This window comes from Delphinapterus leucas, chromosome 7 (genome assembly GCF_059928025.1).
Source record: "Delphinapterus leucas isolate spDelLeu-1000000601 "Yukka" chromosome 7, BTC_Dleu_Yukka2, whole genome shotgun sequence".
NCBI classification, from domain to species: domain Eukaryota; kingdom Metazoa; phylum Chordata; class Mammalia; order Artiodactyla; family Monodontidae; genus Delphinapterus; species Delphinapterus leucas.
This window is the reverse complement of record NC_143135.1, coordinates 13,656,784-13,669,373: the sequence shown is the minus strand read 5'-3', so window position 1 is coordinate 13,669,373 and position 12,590 is coordinate 13,656,784. Positions and strand designations below refer to the sequence as shown.

General features: G+C 40.2%; 1 protein-coding gene across 10 annotated transcripts in view; it reads left to right on the top strand.

Annotated features, from left to right (window-relative positions):
- Positions 1-12,590, top strand: part of ATG13 (autophagy related 13) — a 49,934-nt gene that overhangs the window by 17,118 nt on the left and 20,226 nt on the right. For 9 of the 10 annotated variants that reach the window (XR_016393703.1, XM_089914152.1, XM_022592086.2 and 6 more), the window contains 3 exons: positions 7,150-7,231; positions 8,199-8,279; positions 8,670-8,789. Coding sequence is in view for 9 of the 10 variants with exons in the window: in XM_089914152.1 (XP_089770278.1) it covers positions 7,163-7,231; positions 8,199-8,279; positions 8,670-8,789 (270 nt within the window). In the remaining variant the exon portion in view is untranslated. Of the gene's footprint in view, positions 1-6,793; positions 6,837-7,149; positions 7,232-8,198; positions 8,280-8,669; positions 8,790-12,590 lie in introns of all 10 variants that reach the window. The other variant, XM_089914148.1, reaches the window with a different exon arrangement.

Below are 12,590 nucleotides of genomic sequence, written 5' to 3'. Positions count from 1 at the left end.
AGGAGAACAAATGGGAAATAAGAAAGTTTGTGATAACAAACTTTATCTTGTGTGGGTGCAAATGGTCTTTCCATCTTCTTCATGACTATGAAACTCCCCCAGATAGGGGATTTATATTAGGTTTATGTTAGGTCTCTCTCCTGGGGTAGAAGCCAACCTGAAATGGGAATTTATGGCAGTCCTCATTTCTTAGAAGTTTCCGCTTTTAGTCAGATAAGGGAAGCTCTGAGAAGATTTCTTTTCTACATCTGTTGAATCTCAAATGTCTTCAGCTAAAAATAATCTTTATGCCAAAGTGGCATATTTTAGGATGGCATAGCCTATCCTCTTCAAAGGTAAAGTAACTAACCAAGAGAGTCTCTTCCAGATAAGAAATGAGACTTGGATTAAGGTGGTTATCTATGGAAATGAAAATGCTGCTAATATAAAGGATTTTGTATAAGCATAAGTTTGAAGGATTCAGTAATTGGCCAGTGTAGTAAAGGGCAGAAAAAAAGAAAAAATTCAGTGTTTTTAATGTTTGTACCAAATTTCCCTTTATATTCCTTGGAGCACTCAAAGAAGGAATTTTGCAAAGTGCAAAGCAAAAGTAAACTTTCTATTACATTTCTATTGTAAAGGATGAACTAATATCCTTGATAGATAGCCTAGGCCTAAGGGGACAATAAGCTCTGATACCTTTGAGAGAACTTTTTCTCTGTGGAGACCACCCTTTTTGGCTCAATAACTAACTCTAGTTACATAATCCTTTGAGTGCTTCCAGTGGTACAAAAAGTCACAAGAGTCATTGTGCCATTATAATGTTTGTGCTTTGGTAGATGCTCTGGTAGTGGGAGCACTTCCCCACTTCAGTGTAAGATAGGGGCAGCCCAATCCTCCAGCACTGTTCTTATCTCAGATCTGTTGATGTGTTGCTTCAGGGCCTTGAGCTGTTTAACCCTTTAAAAGGTCTTTTTATTTTTACTTTAATATTTGTTAGTGTTCTTTTCAACCAAAATTAGGAAGGCCTGAAGGTGGGTGTACATGTCAAGCATATTATTTGATAGGCCCCCAAAGATGAGTCCTTTGTAACTTGATCAGTAGATTCTCCTGTGGATCTCATCAATTATTTCTTCTCAAAGGTTTTATTTCTCCTTCATTGGTTTCTTCCCACCCCCCACCTATAAATTTGCTCAGATATTCCTATCCTACAGGGAAAATCCTTTTAACAGAAAAGCTTGAGCTCTTTTCCTGTCTAACATCTCAGAAGTAGCTGAATCCATTCCTCACTACCACCCTAAGAAACTCTCCTCTCAAAGGTCATTAACAACGTAATGCCAAGTCCAGTGGCCTTTTCCTCTTGAGAATGAAGGAATCCAGAATATGTCATCCCAAAATATGCCTCTTTGACATAATTATTTTGAGCTGAAGGCAGTTAAGAAGCAGCAAATGCAGGAGAACCTTTCTCTGCCCTCCCGTTTTCTGCCTAAAGGCGGGATATAAATTCCCCTTTTTTACTGGAGACAGATTCTTATCAGACCTGAGAAGACACCAGAGAAATCTGCAAATAAACCTTGCTCCCTTAGTTTCCTCCCACAGCCTGCACCCTTGAATGCCTAAAACTGCTTTCCTTTGTCCTGTCATTTCTCTATGAAGTTATTATTCTTTGTTGAAGACCCCATATGAGCCATAGTTCTAAGCCACTGCTTTGAGTTATTTTTTGTTGAGGTTTCTCCTCTGTGGTAGGTGCTGCATTAGTCAGTAAACTGTTTTGCTCTTGTTAATCTGTCTTTTTGTTGAAGGAGTCCCAGCTCAAAGTTTAATATGCGTAGAGGTAAAGTTTTGCCTCCTCCACAAGAACTTACACTGTTTGACCATCCCTTCAATCTTGAAACTTTAATTTCCCCTCAGTTTCAATGAAAACTTCTCAGAAATCATTTTATCTCCTATTTCTCTGATTAGTTCTTGCATTTCTTTTTGTGGTTCTTTTATGCAAATACTTTCCAAGGTCGTTGTTTTGTTTTTTTTCTGTTATCTCCCTTGGTGATTTCATCTGTTGCTATAGTTTTAATAATTCCTTCTTTTTTCAGATTTATCTCCAACTTTAATCTCAGTCTTAACCTTTTCCATTAGCTTCAGATTTAGCATTTTCAGACAGATCTTCAGGTGTTTCTAACTCAACCTATTAAATAAACTGAACTGATTGGCGAAAAATAGTGAACCTTGATCCCTAACGTACACCACATATACAAATTAATTTTCGATGGACCATGAATCTAACTGTGAAAGGTAAACAGTAATGTTTCTAGAAGAAAATGTAGGAGAATATTTTCATGACTTTGAGATCAGCAAAAAAATTTTTAACAGGACACAGAAAAGTGCTAACCATCAAAGAAAATGTTGATAAATTGGACTTACTAAAATAAAGAACCTCTGATCATCAGGAAACTCCATAAGAGGATGATACTCAGCAATAAAAAGAAATGAACCATCGGGACTTCCCTGGCAGTGCAGTGGTTGAGACTTCACCTTCCAATGCAGGGGATGCAGGTTCGATCCCTGTGGGGAGCTAGGATCCCACATGGCCTTGTGACCAAAACATGGAACAGAAGCAATATTGTAACAAATTCAATAAAGACTTTAAAAAATAGTCCACATCAAAAAAAAAATTAAAGAAAAAAAGAAATGAACTATTGACATAGAATATAACGTGGGTGAAAAAAAATATAACATGGGTGAATCTCAAAATAATTGTGTTGAGTGAAAGAAGCCAAAGAGTACATACTGTATGATTTAATTATATAAAACTCTGGAAAATGCAGGTAGGGATCTTTAGTGATAGAAAGCATATCAGAGGTTGTTTAGGTATGGGGGATTATGGGGGCGCGGCTGGAGGGAGGGAGTACGAAGGAACATGAGGAAACTGTTGGGGAGTAATTGTTATGTTCACTATTTGGTGGTGATGATTTTACAGTTATAAACCTGTCAAAACTTATACTTCTGATATTGTCAATTATACCTCAATAAATCTGTATTTAATGTGGACATAAAAACCACCCAGATGAGAACAGGTGAAGGCCATTTATTCAGAGCTTTCAGTACCAGAGGAGTCCGCTCCAGCACTTGCCTTTGGCAGAGATGCAAAGGTAGGTAGACCACTGGGGAAGCTTTATAATGGAAAAAAGGCAGGGAAGCCTTCAGGAATGTCCTAATTTGGGGCTGTTGGCACAAGGAAGCTGTAGGCAGCCTGACTACAAGTGGGGGTACTCTGTATGATTGGTTGGGGTACATATTTGGCTTTCTCTGGTTGGTCCTAAGTTGGAAGCAGGGATAAAAATTAGGGAAGCTGTCAGTTAATCAAGTCCTGGCTGTTTGGGGCCAGTTTTTACAGGGGTTATCATTTGACTTCCTGGACTGGTTGCTAGAGATAGTCTGACTTCCTTGACTGGTAAGTGTAGATAGTAGGCTGGCTTCCTGGGCTGGATTTTTGCAGATTGTGGGTCAGAGCTCTATCTTTATATATATAGTCTGGCCATTGTCCGTTAGTATGTCGTGACTCTCACGATAAGAAACAAATTCCACAAGAAAGGCAAGCCACAAACTGGGAGAAGGTATTTGCAGTACATATCCAACAATGTACTGAATCCACTATATATTTTTTAAAACTCCCACAATTCAGTAAGAAAAAGACAACCTAATTTTTTAAGTGGGCAAAAGGCTTGAACTAGCACTTTATGAAAGAGGATATCCAAATGTCTAATAAACATATGAAAAGGTATCATTGGAGGAAAGGCAGTCATCATTTCATCTCTAATTTAATCATCATTCAATGCAGATTAAATGAAATACCACCACACTCCTACCAAGATGGCTAAGGAATCAGCAATACAAAGTGGTAGTATAGATGTGGGACACTGGGAGCTCTAAGGTACTGTTGGTGGTGATGTAAATTGGCACAGATCCTAGAAAACTGTTTGGCAGTATCTATCAAAGCTAAACACCAAGGCATACCTTGGATATATTGTGGGTCGGTTCCAGATCACTGTGATAAAGTGAATCACATGAATTTTTTTGTTTCCCTGTGCATATAGAAGTGTGTTTAAACTAAACTATAGACTATTAAGAGTGCAATAGCATTATGTCTTAAAAAAAAACAATGTACATACCTTAATTTAAAAATACTTTATTACTAAAAAATGCTAGCCATCATCTGAGCCTTCAGTGAGTTGTAATCTTTTTGCTGGTGGAGGGTTTGAAATATTTTGAGAATTACAAAAATATGACACTGTGACACGAAGTGAGCAAACGCCATGGGAAAAATGGCGCTGATAGACTTGCTCAACACAGGGTTGACCCAAACCTTCAATTTTTTATTTAATAAATTTATTTATTTTATTTATTTATTTTTGGCTGCACTGGGTCTTTGTTGCTGTGCGTGGGCTTTCTCTAGTTGCGGCGAGCGGGGGTTATTCTCTTCTTTGCAGTGCGTGGGCTTCTCATTGCGGTGGCTTCTCTTGTTGCGGAGCATGGGCTCTAGGCGCGTGGACTTCAGTAGTTGTAGCAGGTGGGCTCAGTAGTTATGGCTCGCAGGCTCTAGAGGGCAGGCTCAGTAGTTGTGGCGCACAGGCTTAGTTGCTCCACAGCACGTGGGATCATCCTGGACCAGGGCTGGAATCCGTGTCCCCTGCGTTGGCAGGCGGATTCTTAACCACTGTGCCACCAGGGAAGCCGCTTCAATTTGTTTTTTAAAAAGAGGAGGGGGCAATATCTGTGAAGCAAGGTGCAATAAAACAAGGTATGCCTGCATATGCATACTCTATGACCCAACAACAACACTCCTGGCTCTACATCTGATAGCAGTGAGTATTTATATTCACGAAAACTCTCATGTAAGAATATAATAACCGACTTCCCTGGTGGCGCAGTGGTTAAGAATCCACTTGCCAATGCAGGGGACACGGGTTTGAGCCCTGGTCCGGGAAGATCCCACATGCCGTGGGGCAACTAAGCCCGTGCACAGCAACTACTGAGCCTGCGCTCTAGAGCCCATGAACCACAACTACTGAAGCCCGCATGCCCTAGAGCCCGTACTCCGCAACGAGAAGCCAGTGCAATGAGAAGCACACGCACCACAAGGAAGAGTAGCCCCCGCTCGCCGCAACTAGAGAAAGCCCGTGCGCAGCATCGTAGACCCAATGCAGCCAAAAAAAAAAAAAAAAAAAGAATATAACAGCTAAAAGCAGGAAACAACCCAAATGTTTATCAACAGTTTAATTTATAAATTGTGGCATATTCATAAAATGGAGTGCTACATAACAATGAAAAAGAATAAACTGCTACATGCAGCATTATAAATGAATCTTACAGACATAATGTTGAATAAAGGAAGGTACACAACAGAAGAGTTAATACTATTTGATTCTATTTGTAAGAAATTCAAAACAAACAAAACTAGGGGCTTCCCTGGTGGCGCAGTGGTTGAGAATCTGCCTGCTAATGCAGGAGACATGGGTTCGAGCCCTGGTCTGGGAGGATCCCACATGCCGTGGAGCGTCTAGGCCCGTGAGCCACAAGTACTGAGCCTGCGCGTCTGGAGCCTGTGCTCCGCAAAGAGAGAGGCCGCCACAGTGAGAGGCCCGCGCACCGCAATGAAGAGTGGCCCCCGCTTGCCACAACTAGAGAAAGCCCTTGCACAGAAACGAAGACCCAACACAGCAAAAATAAATTAATAAACTCCTACCCCCAACATTTTCTTAAAAAAGCAAACAAACAAACAAACAAAACTAATCTATAGTGATAAGAGGTCAGAATCATGGTTACTTTTTGGTGGTTTTATTGACCAAGGGAACACAAAGGCACCTTCTGGATTATTGGCAATGTACTATAACTCGATCTGGGTTGTCATTGTATGAGTGTTTACATACAAAATGTTTATTGATCTGTACACCTAAGATTTGTGCATTTCACTACATGTAAGTTATACCTCAATAGAGAACAATGTTTTTTTTTTAACTTGTATTCATTATTTTCTGTTTCAACTCTATCCTTTTGTTTATACCTTTCCTTAAAACTAGCTGTCCCTCTGGCTTTCTTGTTTTTCTGAAAGCCCATTAAACTTTTTGCACTCAGTCCTTAAATCCTGTTAGCTCTTCCTTTAAAATACTTCCCATCCATACTATTTCCAAATCATGTCTGTATCTGTATTAGAGTTTTAGCCTTGACCACAAGCCTGAATTATTGCCAAGGACCTAATTGGTTTCCCTGCTTTCCATACTCAAAACTATTCTACAATATGCCAGCAAAGCTATCATCTAAAGCACCATTTGGATTGTGTTGCTTCCTCTCCTCAAAAGCCTTGAGGGTGCTCCCATTTCTGGCATATTAGATGCAGGTCAGTCTCTAGCACTGTATTTAAGTCTCTCATGATCTGGCCCCAGCCAGCCATACACAACCGCTGGAAAATTGGCATACTTAATAGTTCCAAACCCATTTTGCTCTCTGTGGCTTATACGCCTTTGTTCATGCTCTTCTCTCTGTAAATGCTTTCTTCCTCTTACCAGCCCCTTCTCAAAACATTTTAACCTGGGGTTTATGATGTACTTTGTGAAACTCATGAACTCCCTGAATATACCCAAAGTTTCTATATTTGTGCATTTTTTTGGAGGAAGGGCTTGTCATGTCATTGGATTCTCAGAAGGGGTCCAAAACCCACCCCCACCCCTACCCCACTCCCGCCCAAAGTTAAATTGATTTACTGGCCCTTTGAAGGAATGTTAACTCACTTTATGTTTTAATAAACTTTTTGTCTCATTAGCACTTAGTCTTCAATATGCTGGGTAATAAAACTTTTTTAATAGGTAAGTAATATAACTTTTTTAATATATAAGTTATATTTAAAAGCTCAAAGTTTCAGATTCAGGTAAAATGGCTTGTCTCATCTATTTTTAAGGTCTATAGATTTAGCTCTTTGTGTGGAATTTATTTTGCTCAAAAGATAGTATGTATTTTTCACTTTGGTGTCTTTAGTCAGGGGGGAAATTTTTTTTACCTCCTACGTGACTATTCATACAGCTAGTAGACAATACCATCTCTGTATGCTTTGTTGTAGCAATCCCTTTTAAAAGATATTAGTCACATTTTTCAACACTTTTTTTTTTCTTCCTGTTTTAGATTCCTATAGGCAATGGAAACTGATCTCAATTCCCAGGACAGAAAGGACCTGGACAAGTTCATTAAGTTTTTTGCCCTCAAGGTACTATATCCATTCTCTTGAGCCTAGAACTGTTAGAAATAACTTCCGTGCTTCTCCCTTTTTGGAAATATAGCATAACAGCTTGCAGCTTGCCCATTTTAAGGGATACTTCTGTCTGTTGTAAACCAAACTGTGAAATTTGGGGGCGGTACTGGGGGTGTAACTAAAAAGTAGCTTCCAATTTTCCTCAGCTACTTGTTCAAAAAAAAATTTTTTTTGCAAGCCTGTTTGCAGAAATGTCAAACTTATTATGCCAGGTTATTGGCACAGTATGTTCCCTTGGGGTGGGAACAAAGACTGCGGACTGGAATGGACAGCAGTTTGGGCATCTTTCCGTAAGCATCAACAACCTCTGAAATGTCTCACTTTCACTTATTGTTCCCTTCTGGGTAAATGAAGAATTAAAACTGAATTTTGAATGCTTTAGAAAGCATATTTTCCTAAATCTAAAAATCATTTCCACCACTCTCACTCCTTCCTCTCAACCATTGCTATGTAAGAATAATCCATGCGGTAGATTCTGGTTGTAAAATTAGTTGGAAGACTTTTGCCATATGGGCCAAGTCATATGAATAATTGTGGAATCCTTGGTTTAAATCAACTATGATTACATAAGTGTATGGCAGTGAATATTTAAACCTATGGTTGGACTTGTTTTTCTATGAGAGTCAGAGCCATCATGTGCAACTTTCCTTCTGCCATGTGAGAATATTATAGATTACAAGCCTCAAATTGTAATTTTTCTAATTGGTTGACACTGTGCCCTCAGGAATATTTACAGTATTATTTTTGTGCCGTGTTTTTTTCCTACCTGTTCTTGAAGGTTTTAAATCCTACCCTTTCCTGAAGTATAGTTATGATCATTGGCATCTTTTAAATCCTGCATTGGGAGGGTTTTAACCCTGATTAGGAGCCAGATCAATTTGTTTTAACTTTTTATCTTTGATTTTTTGTTTGCTTTTTTTAGACTGTCCAAGTGATTGTCCAGGCTCGACTGGGCGAGAAGATTTGTACTCGTTCATCTTCTTCCCCAACGGGTTCAGACTGGGTAAAATTCCAATTGTTTGTTAAGGGATATACTATGGTGTTTGTCACAAGGAATCACAGTGTAGTAATAAATGATGCTATTTCTAGTATTACTAACTCATAACATTAAAATACCTAATTCCATTTGATCCATTCACTTGGAAAGTATGTTCTTCATCAGTGTTAGTCTGATGTATTTGTTTTTTGGCTTTCTGCTGTGATAGGTGAAAAGCTTTTTCAACCTGAGTTTTGGGGCTTTGATGCAAGATATCTTATGGGGAAGGGAGAAGTAAGTGAATGTCCTTAATCAGTCAAGAGCAATGCCTGCTTTACTCAGCATCCAATCTTACTACTTTATGCTTCCATAATGTTCCTTGTGAGTGTTTAACACAAAGTTCCTTTTGTTTTCTAGTTCAATTTAGCAATCAAAGACATCCCAGAGGTTACGCATGAAGCAAAGAAGGCACTGGCAGGGCAGCTGCCTGCCGTTGGGAGGTCTATGTGTGTGGAGATCTCACTCAAGACTTCTGAGGTAAGGTTATGGCCAGAAGGGTGTCTTTTTTTTTTTTTTTTTTTTTTTTATATTGAAGTATAGCTGATTAACAGTGTTGTGATAGTTTCAGGTGCACAGCAAAGGGACTCAGCCATACATATACCTGTATCCATTCTCCCACAAACTCCCCTCCCATCCAGGCTGCCACATAACATTGAGCAGAGTTCCCTGTGCTGTACAGTAGGTCCTTGTTGGTTGTCCATTTTAAATATAGCAGTGTGTACATGTCGATCCCAAACTCTCTAACTATCCCTTCCCCCCATCCTTCCACCCCCGGTAACCATAAGTTCATTCTCTAAGTCTGTGAGTCTGTTTCTGTTTTGTAAATAAATTCATTTGTATATTTCTTTTTAGATTCTGCATATAAGGGATATCACAGGATATTTCTCTTTCTCTTTCTGACTTACTTCACTCAGTATGACAGTCTCTAGGTCCATCCATGTTGCTGCAAATGGCATTATTTCATTCTTTTTAATTGCTGGGTAGTATTCCATTGTCTATATGTACCACATCTTCTTTATCCACTCCTCTGTCATTGGACATTAGGTGGCTTCCATGCTTGGCTACTGTAAACAGTGCTGCAGAGAACATTCGGGTGCATGTGTCTTTTCGGACCATGTTTTTCTCTGGATATATGCCCAGGAGTGGGATTGCAGGGTCATATGGTAGCTCTATTTTTAGTTTTTTGAGGAAAATCCATACTGTTCTCCATAGTGGCTGTACCAATTTACATTCCCACCAACAGTGTAGGAGGGTTCCCGTCCCTCCACCAGGACGGTGTCTTAACTAGGCACTCAAAGCTCTTCACACTCTGCTTCCAACTCAGCCTTTTTTTAAAAAAAATACTTATTTATTTGGTTGTGTTGGGTCTTAGTTGTGGCATGCGGGATCATTTTTTAGTTGTGGCATGTGGGATCTAGTTCCCTGACCAGGGATCGGACCTGGGCCCACTGCATTGGGAGTGCAGAGTCTTAGCCACTGGACCATCAGGAAAGTCCCCCAACTCAGCCTTATTCCTGCTCCTTCCCTCTCTGATCACCTCATTATTCTCTGAGGAGGTTGTGGTTTTTGTACTTATTTTTCCAACAACTTGGAATAGACTCTTCACCCTCATCTTCATATATATCATCTATATGTGATATGTTTCTACTTATCCTTCAAGACTTATATGCCCTAGAGCAGGGGTCCCCAACCCCTGGGCTGCACAGCAGGAGGTGAGCAGTGGGCGAGCAAGTGAAGCTTCATCTGCCGCTCCCCATCGCTGTCATTAACGTGTGAACCATTGCTCGTGTACACTGCCTTGAACTATCCCCCCATCACACGCATTACCTCCTGAACCATCATCATCCACACCACCTCCCCCGATGGAAAAATTGTCTTCCATGAAACCGGTCCCTGGTGTCAAAAAGGTTGGGGACCGCTGCTCTAGAGGATCTCCCTTTCTAAACCCTCTTTAGATTTCCTGTGTGTTTTCTTTACATTTGTTTCCAGAGTATAACTTGCTGTATTGTGGGGGTTTTTTTAATGTGTTTTTGTTCACCTTATTCCATGCTAGGATTGAGGCAAATATTCTTGCTTTCATGTTTATTAATCGATATCCACTACAGGATTGTGAGGGTGCTTGGTATAATAAAAGGCAAATGAGTTTGGAGCTATACAGACCCAAATTCAGATCCTAGCTGAGCAACTTTGGCTGAATTACTTAACCCCACCTCCCCTAACACCACCAAAGTAACACGACACTTCACAGTCTTGCAGAGCTATAATATTTCCTCATTTCATTCTTACTTGTAAATTACCTAACATAACATATGGTGGGTGATCATTACATGTTCCTGTTCATACTATCCTTTTTTTTTTGGCTGTGTCGGGTCTTAGTTGCAGCACTTGGGATCTTCGTCGTGGCATGTGGGATCTTTTGTTGCAGTGCGCGGGCTTCTCTCTAGTTGAGGGACACGGGCCTAGTTATTCTGCGGCTTGTGGGATCTTACTTCCCTAACCAGGGATCGAACCCGCGTCCACTGCATTAGAAGGCAGATTCTTAACCAAAAGTCCCTGCACTTTTATTCTTGAGGTCAGCAGCTTTGCCACATCTTATTTATCTGTGTAGTTCTTCAGTTCTTTTTGAGGGACTTCCCTGGTGGCGCAGCGGTTAAGAATCCACCTGCCAATGCAGGGGACATGGGTTCGAGCCCTGGTCCAGGAAGATCCCACATGCCACGGAGCAACTAAGCCTGTGCACCACAACTACTGAGCCTGCACTCTAGAGCCCGTGAGCCACAACTACTGAAGCCCGTGCACCCTAGAGCCCGTGTGCTGCAACCACTGAGCCCACACGCTGCAACTACCGGGCCCGCATGTTGCAACTACTGAAGCCTGCGTGACTAGAGCCTGTGCTCTGCAACAAGAGAAGCCACCGCAATGAGAAGCCTGCGTGCTGCAACGAAGGGTAGTCCCTGCCCGCCACAACTCGAGAAAGTCCGCACACAGCAACGAAGACCCAACGCAGCCAAAAATAAATAAATTTAAAAAAAAATTCTTTTTGAAATGAGGCAGGATATAAATAAATAATCATCTCTCTGCATGGCACAGTGCCCGGGATGGCACACAGTAGGCTCTCAATTTTGTTGAACGAATGATGTCAGTACTTATTCCATGGCAACCTTAAGCACCAAATAAAACAAAACTTCGTATTTTTCTTTATTGAATTACCAATTTATACTGTGGATTATTTTTCTTAGCGATCCATAGGGAGTCCAAAAGGAATCCCTGGAAGAACTCTTTCCTCTCTCAGGCATCTGTGTAATCCTATTCTAAATTGTTGTGATTATCCTAGAGAAACCACACCAATTTATCTTGGATACTTCCTACTGTCCAGTCATCCCTTGATTTTTTTGGGGGGGGGGTGGATTCAAAATTCATCATGTCATTTAGAGATGACACTGTGATGAAAAGGATATATATTAAGAATACATATTTAAATTTGATCTAGAACAAGTAAAAAATCTCTACTCCGCAAACTAACCCGAGTTTATTCCCAAACCTAAAAGAATGGCCCTCTTACAGCTGACTCGTAAAAAGATTACTTGTGTTCAAAAGTATATGACTATCCATCTCACTAAATGACACACAGGAGTGTTACAGGGTTAAGGGATTCTGGCTTTGGTCTTTTCTTTTTCTTTCCCACCCACTAGACTAAGTCTGTTCAGAGTAACACATAGAGAGACTGAACAGTTTGGCTAAAGACATCAAATAGCTAAAAAGACTTTTAAGTAAGGAGCTTGTTAAGATATTTAACTGTGAGTATCACCTAAAAATATCCTCTATAGAATTGGAGGGAAAGGCTCTCTCCATGATTTGAAATGTTGGCCTTTCTGAAGAGCAATTTGGACATACATAGCAAAAGTCTTAGAAGCATGAATATTCTTTGATCCAACAATTCTAATTCTGGAAATTTACCTTAAGAAACTAATTCAGGATGCATACAGAATTTTAGTCTCAAGTCTGTTTATCACAGTGTTGTTTGTAGTAGTGAAAATTTAGAAACAAGCTGTATGTCCAAGTATGGGGGTACTGATTGGATAAAATAATTGTCATATGTTGGAATACTACACAGCCATTAAAAGTAATGTCAAATTTTAAATTTTATTTATTTAATTTTTGGCTGTGTTGGGTCTTCATTGCTGTGTGTGGGCTTGCTCTAGTTGTGGTAAGCGGGTGCTATTCTTTGTTGCGGCGTGTGGGCTTCTCACGGCGGTGGCTTCTCTTGTTGCAGAGCCT